General features: G+C 45.4%; 1 protein-coding gene across 2 annotated transcripts in view; it reads left to right on the top strand.

Moving 5' to 3' along the window:
• F5 (coagulation factor V) overlaps positions 1-18,407 on the top strand; it is a 303,846-nt gene that overhangs the window by 56,955 nt on the left and 228,484 nt on the right. For both annotated transcript variants that reach the window (XM_063955643.1, XM_063955644.1), the window contains one exon: positions 260-481. In XM_063955643.1, the coding sequence (XP_063811713.1) occupies positions 260-481 (222 nt within the window). The remainder of the gene's footprint in view (positions 1-259; positions 482-18,407) is intronic.

Raw genomic sequence — 18,407 nt, forward strand, 5'->3', positions numbered from 1 at the left:
TGGAAAACATGAACTGTTGGTAGCTCTCGAGGACCAGGGTTGGCTACCACTGTCCTAGAGATTGTAATACAAGCCTCATCATGATACGGCAGGAATAGACCAGAAATAAAAAAGAGGGTATATAGTGTAATTCTATATGGTGGAGTAATATTCCATATAGTATGTATGCATAGCGCCTGCATTCCCGCACATTGCCAAGATTTGACTCTCCCCCCCTTTATGAGCATGTTAGTGAGATTTACATGTATCTGTGTTTCAGACTTCACAGCATGTGTCAATGACAAGATCAGTTGGCATCTATTAGGCATGAGCTCCAAACCTGAGTTCTTCTCAGTTCATTTCTTTGGACAATCCTTGGAGCAAAACCATCATAAAGTGTCCGTCATAAGTCTCGCTGGCGCAGCTTCCACAACAGCAAACATGACCATATATCAGAGTGGCAGATGGATGATATCATCCCTTGTTGAAAAGCATATAGAAGGTAAGATGTTTCTCTAACACAAACGTTACAAGTACAAAGCAGGTGGCAGGTGTGGTACAGTCACATTTAATGCTTGTACAGTTTGGCTGAAATTCACAGAAAACTGTCTACTGGTCCTTAGATTGTAATAACCTTAGATTAGTAATTATAAGTATTTAATTAATTAATTAATATAACTGATGAATTTCAAAGCAGACAGCTTAAAGAAGAACTCAACCCAAAACCTGAAATATAAATTTAGGATTTACCTAGCTGTCACCCGCCACTCCCTAGACCTACTGGGACCACAAAAATCCTTGCTGCTCTAAATATTTATGCAGTCCTGTTCCAAACAATCCATCCTGCCCTGCTCCTGTGTACTTCCCAGTGCATGTGAATATTAAGGATATGGGAGCAGGGTAGAAGGCGCGGTATCTACAGTACCTGTGTGAATCAGAAGTAGTAAATTGAAGAGCAGTGTGTGAGTCTTTTGGAGGCTATAGAAGACCCAATGGGTAAGTTAGTGGTAAATTAAGCCGAGGATTAAACTATAATTTAGTGAATTCTACACATTATTATATTGTGCATTGTTGGTGGAGTTCGTCTTTAACAAAATATTTTGAAGTAATTCAGACAACTCAGTCTTAAGGTCCATACACACTTAACGATAAAATGAGCGACGTTGCTCATTTTCCCCCTCCTTGAGCGACGTCGCTCATTTTATCGTCAAGTGTGTATGCCGCCAGCGACGGCTGATGCGCGGCCCTGCGGGTCGGCAACAATCGTCGCTGTCGGTAGGGCATGCATGAAGGATGTGGACTGTCTTCCACGACCTTCATGCAGGGCTGGCGGGGGCATGACGTCACTGAGCGATATGAGCGGTCATATCGCTCAGTGCGTACAGGCGGCCGCCGACCGTCCGGCTCGGTAGGGGGAAACGTTAGACGATGTCGCTCACAGAGCGACATCGTCTAATGTGTATGGGCCTTTAAGTAATAAAAATTTTAACAAAATTGACTGAGCTACATCGAAATATTACAATTTATTTCTCTATAACTATACAAATAACAGCAAAAAAATTATAGATTTGAGGCATGTCAGTAGTATAAAACTAAGCCACTCACAGATGTGATGGTAAGCTTTTCATTATAGTGAAATGCAAACAGCTACAGTATATACTGACAAAAAAATAATGTTTTCTGATTTATTTATGAAAATACCTTTTAACTTTTTGTTCATCTAAACCATGATCACGATTCCACAATGTAAAAATCTCCCATATACTTTTCCCAGATTTGTCTGATTGGTATAGAAGTTTTGGTTTTGATCTTCATTGTTAAAACTTAGTGGCACGTTTTAGCCAATCTGCTTAAGACAGTAAAGGTTCATCACCGAATAGTATACAGCTGATCAGTGTTGGTGGTCCCATCCAAAGGAGGAATTGATCCACTCCACTCACCATTCCTAGATTTGGGGTGAAATATGGTATGTGCACACATTGTTTAAAATAAAAATCACAGAGGCTCTGCACTCACCATAATAGCTCACCATAATAAATAATGGGGTTTAGTTCATATATTGATGAATACATTTAAGCTTGAAGCCCCCGTCAAGGGACCCCATTTTTCTGCAAGTTCCTACTCTATCACTCAGAATTAAAAAACATGGCTATCACAATAGAATTAGATTTCAGGTATGCTAACTGGTTTAAAGCTCACAGCACCTTGGATTTTAAAGATGAACAAAGGCTAGCCAGTGTGGTCCAATCCCAGAGAAGAGCACAAATTGCAGCATACGGGGCTGACCGGTCAGAGTGCCCATGCTGACCCCTGTTCATTCCCAAAAGCACCTACAATGGGCACATGAACATCGCAACTGGACCATGGGGCAATGAAAGAACATGACCTGGTCTGATGAATCACGTTTTCTATTACATGATGTGAATGGCCAGGTGCTTGTGCATTAAATGTTGTGGTAATCAAGATATACCATGGGAAATATCTCTGAAATATTACCTGTGCCACGCGCTAGTCCGGGAAGGCAGAGGGAGATTAGGGAGGTAAATGTGTGCTTAGAGACTGGTGTAGGAAGAAGGGTTTGTGTTCTTAGAACACTGGGGGGACTTCTCAGTCAGGCGCCATCTTTTTGGTCGCGATGGATTGCACCTGAATGAGGAGGGGGCAGTGGTGCTGGGGGGAAGGATGGTTAGAAGGTTGGAGGAGATTTTAACCTAGGTGCCTGTGGGGAGGGATTAGAAAGAATTAGTGAAACAACTAGAGAGCGAAGAATAGTAGGATGGATAAAGTATAATGGGGGTGGAGAGGGGGAAGGAGAAAAATAGTCAGCAATGGTAATTTAAGGGAAACCCAGGTTCCTAAGGAAATGTTATGTACAACAAAACTTGCAGAGCAGAGAATTAATAAACTTAAGTGTATGATTGCAAATGCGAGAAGCCTAACAAGTAAAATGGGGGAATTAGAGGCAGTTGCACTTAATGACCATTATGACATAATAGGCATTACTGAGACATGGTGGGACGATTTTCACGACTGGGCAGCAAACATTGAGGGATACACTCTCTTCAGGAGAGATAGGACTAATAAAAAAGAGGTGTGTGTGTGTTTGTCTCTATGTTAAACCATTCTTAAAACCATATTTAAAGGAGGTCATTTACGAGGGGACTGGAGATAACGTTGAGTCATTATGGGTTGAAATTTCGAGTGGGGGTGAGGATACAAAAAAACTTTTAATAGGGACATGCAATAAACCGCCAGATATTAGGGTGGCTAACAAATTACAACTCTTGCAGCAAATCAAAAAAGCTGCAGGTATGGGGGACGCCATTATTGTTGGGGACTTTAATTACCCTGACATAAACTGGAACACCGAAACAGTAAATACAGCTAGGGGTAACAGGTTCTTAAACATGCTAAAAGATCATTACTTGTCCCAGGTAATTGAGGAACCAACTAGGCAAGGGGCTATACTGGACCTAGTACTAACTAATAATGAGGAAATAATAACAAATACTAAAGTAGGGGAGACCCTAGGAAATAGCGATCACAATATGATCACATTCGATATCAGCTTTCAAAAATAACAATATAAGGGTTTAACTAAGACTTTTAACTTTAGGAAAGCGTATTTCACATTGCTGAAACAAGCAATGAAGGAGATCAGTAGGGAAATTGTATTTCATGGTAAGAATACTGCTGAAATGTGGGACGTTTTTACAACTGCGCTCAATAAGTACACTAATTTATATATTCCCAAAGTCAACAAAAACTGAAGTTGGAAATTCAAACTGATGTGGCTTAATAAGAAGGTCAAGGAACAAATGGATAAAAAGAGGCGTGCTTTCAAAGCATTTAAGTCTGACGGAACGGTGGAATCATTCCAGTTCTACAAGGAATGTAACAAAATTTGCAAAAAAGCAATCACAGAGCAGCTAAAATAGAAAACGAAAAACAAATCGCAAAGGAGAGTAAAACGAACCCCAAAAATTCTTTAAGTATATAAATGGTAAAAGGTTGAAAAGGGAGAATATTGGGCCTTTAAAGGGCAAGTTGGATGTCTTCATTAATGATGATAGGGAAAAAGCGGATTTATTTAATAAATTATTTTCATCAGTATTCACGAAAGAGGACAGGTTGACGAGTGTAGAGCATAACAAACTATAATAACGACCTGTTGCTTGGTACTTGGTTAAACGAGGGAGTAGTCCAGGAGAGACTAAGTAAAATTAAGATAAATAAATCTCATGGGCTGGATGGACTCCACCCCAGGATTCTTATTGAACTCAACGTAGAGATATCGAAACCTCTATATTTGATCTTCAGCGAGTCAATTAGATCAGGAATGATACCAAAGGATTGACGAATAGCAGAGGTAGTCCCAATATTTAAAAAGGGTATTAAAACGCTCCCTGGGAACTATAGACTGGTAAGCTTGACATCTATAGTAGGGAAAATACTAGAAGGTATATTAAGGGACAGCATACTAGAGTACTTGGATACCTCCAAGGTTATTACTAGGAATCAGCATGGATTTGTGAAGGACAGGTCATGTCAAACTAACTTAATAAGCTTCTACGAGAAAGTGAGCGATAATATTGATCAGGGTCAAGCAGTGTATGTGATCTTTTTGGACTTCGCTAAGGCCTTTGACAAAGTTCCACATAGGAGACTAATTCTCAAACTAAGAGAGCTTGGAGTAGGAAACACTATTTGTACTTGGGTGAGTAATTGGCTGTTTAATAGGGAACAGCGAGTGGGGATTAATGGGATGTACTCTGAATGGGCTTCAGTACTCAGTGGAATACCGCAGGGCTCAGTACTCGGGCCATTGCTGTTTAACATATTAATTAATGACCTAGGAGAGGGACTGGAAAGCACAGTGTCAATTTCGCAGATGATACTAAACTATGTAGAATAATTAATTCAGACAAGGATGTTGAGTCTCTACAGAATTACTTATCTAGATTTGAGGTCTGGGCGGATAAATGGAGAATGAGGTTCAATATAGACAAATGTAAAGTTCTGCACTTTGGGACTAAGGGGGTAATTCCAAGTTGATCGCAGCAGGAATTTTGTTAGCAGTTGGGCAAAACCATGTGCACTGCAGGGGAGGCAGATTTAACATGTGCAGAGAGAGTTAGATTTGGGTGTGGTGTGTTCAATCTGCAATCTAATTTGCAGTGTAAAAATAAAGCAACCAGTATTTACCCTGCACATAAATAAAATAACCCACCCAAATCTAACTCTTTCTGCACATGTTATATCTGCCTCCCCTGCAGTGCACATGGTTTTGCCCAACTGCTAACAAAATTCCTGCTGCGATCAACTTGGAATTACCCCCTAAGAACAATCAGGCAGCCTATAAACTAAATGGGGAAAATGTAGGAATAACAGTGGTTGAAAAAGATTTGGGAGTGCTCATCGATAATAAACTTGGTAGCAGTACGCAATGTCAAAATGCAGCAACAAAGGCTAATATGGTGTTAGCATGCATAAAAAGGGGTATGGAGACAAGGATGAGAGTGTAATCCTGCCTCGGTATAAATCATTGGTGCGGCCACACCTGGAATATTGTGTACAGTATTGGGCACCATACTATAAAAAAGATATCTTGGAACTCGAAAGGGTTCAGAGGCGAGCCACTAAACTTGTTAAGGGGTTAGAGGCACTGGATTATGAGGAAAGACTTAAAAGGCTTGATATGTTCACACTGGAAAAAGAGGCGACTGAGAGGGGACATTATTAATATTTATAAATACATTAAGGGACAATACAAGGATTCATCAAACGATATGTTTAAAAAAAAACACTACATAGGACACAAGGACACCCCCTGAGGTTAGAAGAAAAAAAAATCCATACTCAACAGAGAAAAGGGTTCTTCACAGTGAGAGCAGTAAGGTTTTGGAATTCTCTGCCAGAGAAGGTAGTGTTGGTGGACTCAATCAATAAGTTTAAAAATGGATTAGATAAATTCCTAGTGGAAAAAAATATCCAGGGATACGGCATTTAATTAATATAAAATAATAATAATATTTTTTTTTTTTTTAATATAGGTTGAACTTGATGGACATTTGTCTTTTTTCAACCTCAACAACTATGTAACTATGTCAGAAGGCAAGATAGAGAAGGCAGTTTGATACTTTGGGCAATATTCTGCTGGGAAACATTGGATCCTGGCATTCATGTGGATGTTACTTTGATATGCACTATCTACCTAAACATTGTTGCAGACCAAGTACATCCCTTCATGGCAACGGTAATCCCTGTTAGCAGTGGTCTCTTTCAGCAGGAGAATGCACCCTGCCACGATGCAAAAAATGTTCAGGAATGGTTGGAGGAACATGACAGAAGAGTTAAGTAAGTTGATTCAGCCTCCGAATTCCCCAGATCTCAATATGATTGAGCATCTGTGGGATGTACTGGAAAAACGAGTCAGAGCCTTGGAGGCCCCACCTTGCTGCTTACAGGATGCAAAGGATCTGCTGCTAACGTCTTGTTGCCAGATACCCAGGGCCGGCGCCACCATTAGGCAGCTTTAGGCAGCTATGGGCGCTGGCCACTGGAGGGCGGCATGCTCCCGTTGAATCCATTTTACAAAAACATAAAATGTTACTAGGTTAGCCTAGGGGCGGAAGTGGCGAGGGTCTAGCTGTCACTCACCTCAACCCCAGCAGTGTATTGGTCTGTCCGCCTGGGCTGACTGTTTGAATCCAAGCTCTAGTGCTTGAGTGAATCACCCTGTGTGGTCTGCTCTCTCGTACCGCGCCTTCTCTTTCTTTTTAGAGACGAGGAGCAGGGCTGCTGGGGACAGACTGAGGAATGTCAGAGACTTTGCGCTTCCGAAAACACAGCACCACTGGGATATCCTCCGTGCGCCCTCCCAGCCGACAGTTCCCTGTCCCTCCCCCGGCTGTTGCAGTGGCTGATCTTGAAGAGCGGAGCTGCTTCCCCTTGCCGCAGAGCAGCCGTCATGCTAGCCGCAGCTACCAGACGTTTCCCTGATCTAGCGCTGGACACATACAGGTTCGCCCTGCGGATGACAGCTTCTGCCCGGGCTCATCACACATTGGTGAGCACTACTGGTTCACTGCTTCCGCCATTGCTGCTGCGAGCATGCACATGGTAACATTTATCCTGGGCATGCCACTCATTTGTTACACCCAGCTCCGTGGTATATGAACATGCTGAATATATTATGCTACAGCAGTACAATGTGACACATTAAGGTAACCTAACCATTGTTATATTCTTCCCTGCTTGTACTATCACTTATATCATTCCTTCTCTACTATGCATAGGAGACCAAAAGGGGTACACATTTAGCGGGTTCGGTATGGATGAATGAAGGACAGGATGCCGGCGGTCAAAATACCGACGCCGGCATCCCAAAGTTTGAAATCCTGATGGGTGAATTTAGTATGCTAACCCCTGCCCCCTATCCCTAACCTCCCCCCAGTGGTGCCTAACCCTAACCACCCACCCCGCTGCCTAACCCTAACCACCCACCTCGCTGCCTAACCCTAACCACCCACCCCGCTGCCTAACCCTTACCACCCAACCCGCTGCTTAAACCTAACCTCCTCCAGTGGTGCCTAAACCTAACCTCCCCTGTCCACTGCTTAACCCTAACCTCCCACCCCTTGTAACCTATCCCTAACACACACACACACACACACACACACACACACACACACACACACACACACACATATACACTGTGTGTGTATACTGTATGTATATATATATATATATATATATATATACACACAGTGGTCGAAGTGGGGCGGTATACCGCCACTTCTTCCACTGATCTGGAAATGCGGAACTGAAAGTGCAGCAGGAGGCAAGGGAAGTGGCCATCCTGCTGCACATGGTGCTCCCCGTCCCTGCGCGGCGGCACTGTCGCCAGCCGCTCACCGCTGCTAGCCGCCCACCGCACGCCACCAGCCGCCCACCTCAAGCCGCTCACCGCCGCCAGCCACCAGCCCACCGTTCACCACTGCCAGCCACCAGCAACAAATTAGGTAATGTTCCCCTGTCACTACCGTCCCTGTCCCTACTGTCACTCTCTCTCTCCCTGCTGTCATTGTCATCACTCTCTCTCTCCCTGCTGTCACTGTCGTCACTCTCTCTCCCTGCTGTCACTGTCGTCACTCTCCCTGTCGTCACTCTCCCTGCCGTCACTGTCATCACTCTCTCTCCCTGTCGTCACTCTCCCTGTCATCACTCTCTCCCTGTCGTCACTCTCTCACCCTGTCGTCACTCTCTCACCCTGTCGTCACTCTCTCTCCCTGTCGTCACTGTCATCACTCTCTCTCCCTGTCGTCACTGTCGTCACTCTCTCCCTGTCGTCACTGTTGTCACTCTCTCTCCCTGTCGTTACTCTCTCTCCCTGTCATCGCTCTCTCCCTGTCGTCACTCTCTCTCCCTGTCGTCACTCACTCTCTCTCTCCCTCTACCTGTCGTCACTCTCTCTCTCCCTGTCGTCACTCTCTCTTTCTCTGACGTCCTAGTGGATGCTGGGAACTCCGTAAGGACCATGAGGAATAGCGGGCTCCGAAGGAGGCTGGGCACTCTAGAAAGATTTCAGACTACCTGGTGTGCACTGGCTCCTCCCACTATGACCCTCCTCCAAGCCTCAGTTAGAATTCGTGCCCGGCCGAGGTTGGATGCACACTAGGGGCTCTCCTGAGCTCTTAGAAAGAATAGACTTAGGTTTTTTATTTTCAGTGAGACCTGCTGGCAACAGGCTCACTGCAGCGAGGGACTAAGGGGAGAAGAAGCGAACTCGCCTGCTTGCAGCCGGATTGGGCTTCTTAGGCTACTGGACACCATTAGCTCCAGAGGGATCGACCGCAGGCCCAGTCCTTGGTGTTCGGTCCCGGAGCCGCGCCGCCGTCCCCCTTACAGAGCCAGAAGCAAGAAGATGGTCCGGAAAATCGGCGGCATGAAGACTCTGTCTTCACCAAGGTAGCGCACAGCACTGCAGCTGTGCGCCATTGCTCCTCTCACACTTCACACTCCGGTCACTGAGGGTGCAGGGCGCTGGGGGGGGGGGGCGCCCTGAGGCAGCAATAATAACACCTTGGCTGGCTAAAATACCTCAATATATAGCCCCAGAGGCTATATATGAGGTAAATACCCCTGCCAGAATTCCATAAAAAGCGGGAGAATAGGCCGCGGAAAAGGGGCGGAGCCTATCTCCTCAGCACACTGGCGCCATTTTTCCCTCACAGCTCGGCTGGAAGGAAGCTCCCTGGCTCTTCCCTGCAATATACAGTAACAGTAAGAGGGAAAAGAGAGGGGGGGCATTAAATTTGGCAGTATATATACATATATTATATGAAAAGCAGCTATTAGGGACATAACTCAGTTAGTCCCTGTATATATATAGCGCTCTGGTGTGTGCTGGCATACTCTCACTCTGTCCCCCCAAAGGGTTTTTTGTGGGTCCTGTCCTCTGTTGAGCATTCCCTGTGTGTGTGGGGTGTGTCGGTACGGCTGTGTCGACATGTTTGATGAGGATAATGAGGTGGAGGCGGAGCAGATGCATTTTGAAGGGACATCACCCCCTGCGGGGCAGACACCCGAGTGGATGAACTTATGGAAAGAAATGAGTGCACGTATAGATTCTTTACATAAGAAATTTGACGACATGCCAAATGTGGGACAGCCGGGATCTCAGCTCGTGCCTGTCCAGGTGCCTCAGGGGTCGTCAGGGGCTCTAAAACGCCCGCTACCTCAGTTTGCAGACCCGGATGTCGACACGGATACTGATAACAGTGTCGACGACGATTAGTCAAACCTAATGCCTGTCAGGGCCATTCACTGCATGATTGAGGCAATGAAAGAGGTGTTAAACATTTCTGATTTACATCCAGGTACCACAAAAAAGGGTATTATGTTTGGGGAGAAAAAACTACCCGTAGTTTTTCCCCCATCAGATGAACTAAATGAAGTGTGTGAAGAAGCGTGGCTTTTCCCTGATAAAAAATTTGTAATTCCTAAGTAGGTACTAATGGCGTTCCCTTTCCCGCCAGAGGATAGGTCACGTTGGGAAACACCACCTAGGGTGGATAAAGCGCTCACACGTTTGTCAAAAAAGGTGGCACTACCCTCTCAGGATACGGCCGCCCTTAAGGAGCCTGCTGATAGAAAGCAGGAGGCAATCCTGAAGTCTGTATACACACACTCAGGCATTATACTTAGACCAGCTATTGCGTCAGCTTGGATGTGCAGTGCTGCCGCTGCATGGTCAGAAAAACTGTCAGAAAATATTGACACACTAGACAGAGACACTATTCTGCTAACGATTGACCATATAAAAGATTCAGTCTTATATATGAGAGATGCACAGAGGGAAATTTGCCGGCTGGCATCTAAAGTAAGTGCATTGTCTATCTCTGCTAGGAGATGCTTATGGACTCGTCAGTGGACGGGAGATGCAGATTCCAAGAGGCACATGGAAGTTTTGCCTTATAAAGGGGAGGAATTATTTGGGGATGGTCTCTCCGACCTAGTTTCCACAGCAACGTGTGGGAAGTCAGCATTTTTACCCCATGTTCCCTCACAGCCTAAGAAGGCGCCATTTTATCAGGTTCAGTCCTTTCGGACCCAGAAAAGCAAGGAGGGTCTTTTCTGTCTAGAGGCAGAGGTAGGGGAAAAAGGCTGCAACAGACAGCAGGTTCCCAGGAACAAAAGTCCTCCCCCGCTTCCTCTTCCAAGTCCGCCGCATGACAGTGGGGCTCCACAGGTGGAGCCAGGTACGGTGGGGGCCCGCCTCAGAAATTTCAGCGATCAGTGGGCTCGCTCACAGGTGGATCCCTGGATCCTTCAAGTAGTATCTCAGGGATACATGCTGGAATTCGAGGCGGCTCCACCCCACCGGTTCCTAAAATCTGCCTTGCCGATTGCTCCCTCAGACAGGGAGGCGGTGCTAGCGGCAATTCACAAGCTGTATTCCCAGCAGGTGATAATCAAGGTACCCCTACTTCAACAAGGCCGGGGTTACTATTCCACACTATTTGTGGTACCAAAGCCGGACGGTTCGGTGAGACCCATTTTAAATTTGAAATCCTTGAACATGTACATAAAAAAATTCAAGTTCAAGATGGAATCGCTCAGGGCGGTTATTGCAAGCCTGGACGAGGGGGATTACATGGTTTCCCTGGACATCAAGGATGCTTACCTGCATGTCCCCATTTACCATCCTCACCAGGAGTACCTCAGATTTGTGGTACAGGATTGCCATTACCAATTCCAGACGCTGCCGTTTGGACTCTCCACGGCACCAAGGGTATTTACCAAGGTTATGGCGGAAATGATGATACTCCTTCGAAGAAAGGGAGTTTTAATTATCCCGTACTTGGACGATCTCCTAATAAAGGCACGGTCCAAAGAACAGTTGTTGGTGGGAGTAGCACTATCTCAGGAAGTGCTGAACCAGCACGGCTGGATTCTGAATATCCCAAAGTCACAGCTGGTCCCGACGACTCGTCTACTGTTCCTGGGGATGATTCTGGACACAGTCCAGAAAAAAGTGTTTCTCCCGGAGGAGAAAGCCAGTGAGTTGTCTTCTCTAGTCAGAGTCCTCCTGAAACCAAAACAGGTATCGGTGCATCACTGCACGCGGGTCTTGGGAAAGATGGTAGCTTCTTACGAAGCAATTCCATTCGGCAGGTTCCATGCCAGAATCTTTCAGTGGGACCTGTTGGACAAGTGGTCCGGATCGCATCTTCAGATGCATCGCTTGATAACCCTGTCTGCAAGAACCAGGGTGTCTCTTCTGTGGTGGCTGCAGAGTGCTCATCTTCTGGAGGGTCGCAGATTCGGCATTCAGGACTGGGTCCTGGTGACCACGGATGCCAGCCTGCGAGGCTGGGGGGCAGTCACAAAGGGAAGAAACTTCCAAGGACTATGGACAAGTCAGGAGACTTCCCTTCACATAAATATTCTGGAACTAAGGGCCATCTACAATGCCCTAAGTCAAGCAAAATCCCTGCTCCTACACCAGCCGGTGCTGATCCAGTCAGACAACATCACGGCAGTCGCCCATGTGAATCGACAGGGCGGCACAAGAAGCAGGATGGCAATGACAGAAGCCACAAGAATTCTCCGATGGGCGGAAAATCATGTACTAGCACTGTCAGCAGTGTTCATTCCGGGAGTGGACAACTGGGAAGCAGACTTCCTCAGCAGACACGACCTCCACCCGGGAGAGTGGGGACTTCATCCAGAAGTCTTCCAAATGATTGTACATCAGTGGGGTCGTCCACAGGTGGACATGATGGCGTCCCGCCTAAACAAAAAACTAGAGAGGTATTGCGCCAGGTCAAGAGACCCTCAAGCGATAGCTGTGGACGCTCTGGTGACACCGTGGGTGTACCAGTCAGTTTATGTGTTCCCTCCGCTGCCTCTCATACCAAAGGTATTGAGAATAATAAGAAAGCGAGGAGTAAACACAATTCTCGTGGTTCCGGATTGGCCAAGAAGAACATGGTACCCGGAACTTTAAGAGATGATCTCAGAGGACCCGTGGCCTCTGCCGCTAAGACAAGACCTGCTACAGCAGGGGCCCTGTCTGTTCCAAGACTTACCGCGGCTGCGTTTGACGGCATGGCGGTTGAACGCCGGATCCTGAAAGAAAAGGGCATTCCGGAGGAAGTCATTCCTACGCTTATTAAAGCCAGGAAAGAGGTTACAGCAAATCATTATCACCGCATATGGCGGAAATATGTTGCGTGGTGTGAGGCCGAAAAGGCCCCAACTGAGGAATTTCAACTAGGTCGATTTCTGCATTTCCTGCAAGCAGGAGTGAATATGGGCCTAAAACTGGGTTCCATTAAGGTACAGATCTCGGCTCTATCGATTTTCTTTCAGAAAGAACTAGCTTCAGTACCTGAAGTTCAGACATTTGTAAAGGGAGTGCTGCATATTCAGCCCCCATATGTGCCTCCTGTGGCACCTTGGGATCTCAACGTGGTGTTGAGTTTCTTAAAATCACATTGGTTTGAACCACTAAAAACCGTGGATCTGAAATATCTCACGTGGAAGGTGGTCATGTTATTAGCCTTGGCTTCTGCCAGGCGAGTATCAGAATTGGCGGCTTTGTCTTATAAAAGCCCTTATCTGATTTTCCATATGGATAGGGCAGAATTGAGGACTCGTCCCCAGTTTCTCCCTAAGGTGGTGTCAGCGTTTCATTTGAACCAGCCTATTGTGGTGCCTGCGGCCACTAGGGACTTGGAGGACTCCAAGTTGTTAGACGTGGTCAGGGCCCTGAAAATATATGTTTCCAGGACGGCTGGAGTCAGGAAAATCTGACTCGCTGTTTATCCTATATGCACCCAACAAGCTGGGTGCTCCTGCTTCTAAGCAGACTATTGCTCGTTGGATTTGTAGTACAATTCAACTTGCACATTCTGTGGCAGGCCTGCCACAGCCAAAATCTGTCAATGCCCATTCCACAAGGAAGGTGGGCTCATCTTGGGCGGCTGCCCGAGGGGTCTCGGCTTTACAACTTTGCCGAGCTGCTACTTGGTCAGGGGCAAATACGTTTGCAAAATTCTATAAATTTGATACCCTGGCTGAGGAGGACCTGGAGTTCTCTCATTCGGTGTTGCAGAGTAATCCGCACTCTCCCGCCCGTTTGGGAGCTTTGGTATAATCCCCATGGTCCTTACGGAGTTCCCAGCATCCACTAGGACGTCAGAGAAAATAAGAATTTACTCACCGGTAATTCTATTTCTCGTAGTCCGTAGTGGATGCTGGGCGCCCATCCCAAGTGCGGTTTATCTGCAATACTTGTACATAGTTATTGTTAACTAAATCGGGTTATTGTTGAGCCATCTGTTGAGAGGCCCAGTTGTTTCATACTGTTAACTGGTTTTCATATCACGAGTTGTACGGTGTGATTGGTGTGGCTGGTATGAGTCTTACCCGGGATTCAAAATCCTTCCTTATTGTGTACGCTCGTCCGGGCACAGTATCCTAACTGAGGCTTGGAGGAGGGTCATAGTGGGAGGAGCCAGTGCACACCAGGTAGTCTGAAATCTTTCTAGAGTGCCCAGCCTCCTTCGGAGCCCGCTATTCCCCATGGTCCTTACGGAGTTCCCAGCATCCACTACGGACTACGAGAAATAGAATTACCGGTGAGTAAATTCTTATTTTCCCTGCTGTCACAATTTCAGCTTATTCAGTGTGCTACAATGTGAATTTCGGCTCATTCAGTGTGCTACAATGTGAATATCGGCTCATTCAGTGTGCTACAATGTGAATTTCGGCTCATTCAGTGTGCTACAATGTGAATTTCGGCTCATTCAGTGTGCTACAATGTGAATTTCGGCTCTTTCAGTGTGCTACAATGTGAATTTCGGCTCATTCAGTGTGCTACAATGTGAGTTTCGGCTCATTCAGTGTGCTACAATGTGAATTTTGGCTCATTCAGTGTGCTACAATGTGAATTTCGGCTCATTGTGTGCTACAATGTGAATTTCGGCCCATTCAGTGTGCTACAATGTGAGTTTCGGCTCATTCAGTGTGCTACAATGTGAGTTTTCGGCTCATTCAGTGTGCTACAATGTGAATTTCGGCTCATTCAGTGTGCTACAATGTGAATTTCGGCTCATTCAGTGTGCTACAATGTGAATTTCGGCTCATTCAGTGTGCTACAATGTGAATTTCGGCTCATTCAGTGTGCTACAATGTGAATTTTGGCTCATTCAGTGTGCTTCAATGTGAGTTTCGGCTCATTCAGTGTGCTACAATGTGAATTTCGGCTCATTCAGTGTGCTATAATGTGAGTTTCGGCTTATTCAGTGTGCTACAATGTGAATTACGGCTCATTCTGTGTGCTACAATGTGAATATCGGCTCATTCAGTGTGCTATAATGTGAATATCTGCTCATTCAGTGTGCTACAATGTGAATTTCGGCTCATTCAGTGTGCTACAATGTGAATTTCGGCTCATTCAGTGTGCTACAATGTGAGTTTCGGCTCATTCAGTGTGCTACAATGTGAATTTCAGGGCATTCAGTGTGCTATAATGTGAATTTCGGCTCGTACCATGGCCCTCATTCCGAGTTGTTCGCTCGCTAGCTGCTTTTAGCAGCTTTGCACACGCTAAGCCGCCGCCTACGGGGAGTGAATATTAGCTTTGCAGAATTGCGAACAAAAGATTAGCAGAATTGCGAATAGAATTGCGAATAGAAATTTCTTTGCAGTTTACGAGTAGCTCGAGACTTACTCTGCCACTGCGATTAGTTCAGTCCTTTTCGTTCCTGGTTTGACGTCACAAACACACCCAGCGTTCGCCCAGCCACTCCCCCGTTTCTCCAGACACTCCCGCGTTTTTCCCTGACACTCCTGCGTTTTTTCGCACACTCCCAGAAAACGGTCAGTTTCCGCCCAGAAACACCCACTTCCTGTCAATCACACTCCGATCAGCAGAACGATGAAAAATCTTTGTTAAGCCGTGAGTAAAATACCAAATTTTTGTGCTAATTTACTTGGTGCAGGCGCACTGCGAACATTGCGCATGCGCAGTTTGCAACTTATCGCACCGATGCGAAGAAAAAGAACGAGCGAACAACTCGGAATGAGGGCCAATGTGCTATAAGGTGAAGGGGGCACCAGTACTAGATAATATAAGGGGTTCTACTACACTGGACATGTCCCCTTTTGGGTGACCACGACCCCTTCTCTGGAGCGCTCGCATAATTACGTCCTTGACTTTTGCATACCCCCACTTCCAAATTTCCACTTCGACCACTGTATGTATGTATATATATATTATATATATATATATATACAAACAAATCACCAAAAGCGCTCAGTGTATCGCCCTATATTATTTCAGGTCAGGTCTTGGAGAATCGTTTATTTGAACACACATGAAAATTAAAAAGACCTGAAATAATATAAGACGATACACTGAGCGCTTTTGGTGATTTGTTTGTATAAATTGTCTTTTGGGGGCCCACTAACAGGGGCTTCTCCAAAATGCTGCTGGTGGTCTGTGCGCAATTTCAAGACATTTTTTCTTTTTTTAAAATGTATTTATATATATATATATAGAGAGAGAGAGAGAGATACATACAGAGTCCACGGCACTCCCAAATCCTGAAGGTATATATAATGAAATACTAATGCCGGTGCCCTCCCAATGGTAAACAGCGCTGCTGTGTCCCGTGATATATATTGCAGAAACAGGCGGCAGTCTCGGCGTTTGGAATAAAGACAGACAGGCAAGTCTGATGTTTCAACGTTTCAATGTCAAGAGCGGCATTTTCGTCAGGATAAAATAACAGAAGGTACTACTCACCCATTTATCTCCGTCTGGTGGTCCGTGGCGCCAGCGGCCGTCACATCACGCTCCGTCCAACAGTGACGTCATCACGAGGTGCCGGCTTTGGCGTCAGGGAACACCTGGACCGGAGCACACTAAAAAAACACCTGAAATGTGCAAGCAAAAAAACAGTGTGATCTACACAGCATAATGTGGGCATTACATGTAACCTCTTTTTTGAAACAATGTTGATTATATCAATACAAATGGTGACATGAAGTAGCTACACCGTAAACTTTCACACTGGCTAATGCATAAAGCCCATGATTATGCCTAGAGAGCTGGCAGAAATCCACAATGTATCAACAATTAGTAAACATAGAAAGACAAAGACAAGCTGGTTAAAGCTATTGTGAAGCAATATATTGTATATGTCCCCCCACATTTTTATAAGTAATGATGGGCTAAATAAAGGCCGATAGGCCCATCTGTTCATTTAACCCTCGAGGGGACAATGTATCTAATACAAATATCCACTTGGCCTCAGCTTTAAGTAATAATTGAGCACGGTCACCCCCTCGTTTGAGCGGAGGAATATGATCAATTATGCGATGTCTCAAGGCCGCTACTGAGTGTTTGGCATGCAAAAAGTGTCTGGCAACAGGTTGATTACTTCGACCTGAGTTAACTGCTGCTCTGATGGAGGCCCGATGACCGGCCATCCGTTCTTTAAACATGCAGTCAGTTTTCCCCACGTAGTGGAGACCACAGGGGCAACTGAGTAGATAAACCACATATCGTGTGGTGCAAGTTACACGATGACGTATCTTACATTTTTTGCCCGTAAATGGGTGACAAAAAGTGTCACCCGTCAACATATGGCTGCAGGTAGTGCAGCCAAGGCACTTAAAGCATCCTGGACATGAGGATTTAAGAAAAGTGGTGATGTTACTCTTTTTGGTACTTTCAACGTTAGTTTTAACTAAAAAATCACGTATATTTTTCCCTCTACGATAAGCAGGCATTATACGTGTACTCGGCTGAATGCCTATTTTTTTATCAGTTTGGATAATGGGCCAAAATTTTTTCGTGATCTTGTTGATTGTCGGACTTTGAGTATTACCGGTATATTGATTTACCCAGATTAATCTATCCATATTCTCAGGTTTTTTGTTGGAAATTAAAGTTTTACTTCTGGGAATTTTTAGTACTTTCTTCTTAATAAGAATAAGATCAGACTGGTTATAACCCCTCTGGGTGAACTTTGTGATCATATTGTCACATGCTGTTTCCAGTTGTGTCTCATCACTGATGATGCGTTTGTGGCGCAGCATCTGTGAGTAGGGGAGACCTTTACGCAAAGAGACAGGGTGATGACTGGACGCTTGTAAGAGGTTGTTCCTATCTGTGCTTTTAGTGAACAAGGTCGTGTCAATTTTATCCTCCCTGAGTGAAATCTGTACATCTAAAAAGTTAATACTTTGCTCATGTATGGTGTATGTAAATTTCACTGGGGAATTTGATGAATTATGTACATTGAGTATGGATTCCTTCAGGCTCCGTGGTCCTGTCCACAATAAAAGCAGATCGTCAATAAATCTCAAGTACAGTAATACATATGGTTTGGTTGCTGCATTGGACAGAAACAACCCGTCCTCAATTTGCAACATGAAACTGTTCGCAAACGAGGGCGAGACGTCGCTTCCCATGGAGCCGAGTACACGTATAATGCCTGCTTATCGTAGAGGGAAAAATATACGTGATTTTTTTAGTTAAAACTAATGTTGAAAGTACCAAAAAGAGTAACATCACCACTTTTCTTAAATCCTCATGTCCAGGATGCTTTAAGTGCCTTGGCTGCACTACGTGCAGCCATATGTTGACGGGTGACACTTTTTGTCACCCATTTACGGGCAAAAAATTTAAGATACGTCATCGTGTAACTTGCACCACACGATATGTGGTTTATCTACTCAGTTGCCCCTGTGGTCTCCACTACGTGGGGAAAACTGACTGCATGTTTAAAGAACGGATGGCCGGTCATCGGGCCTCCATCAGAGCAGCAGTTAACTCAGGTCGAAGTGATCAACCTGTTGCCAGACACTTTTTGCATGCCAAACACTCAGTAGCGGCCTTGAGACAT

Source organism: Pseudophryne corroboree, chromosome 2, assembly GCF_028390025.1.
Source record: "Pseudophryne corroboree isolate aPseCor3 chromosome 2, aPseCor3.hap2, whole genome shotgun sequence".
Taxonomy (NCBI): Eukaryota; Metazoa; Chordata; class Amphibia; order Anura; family Myobatrachidae; genus Pseudophryne; species Pseudophryne corroboree.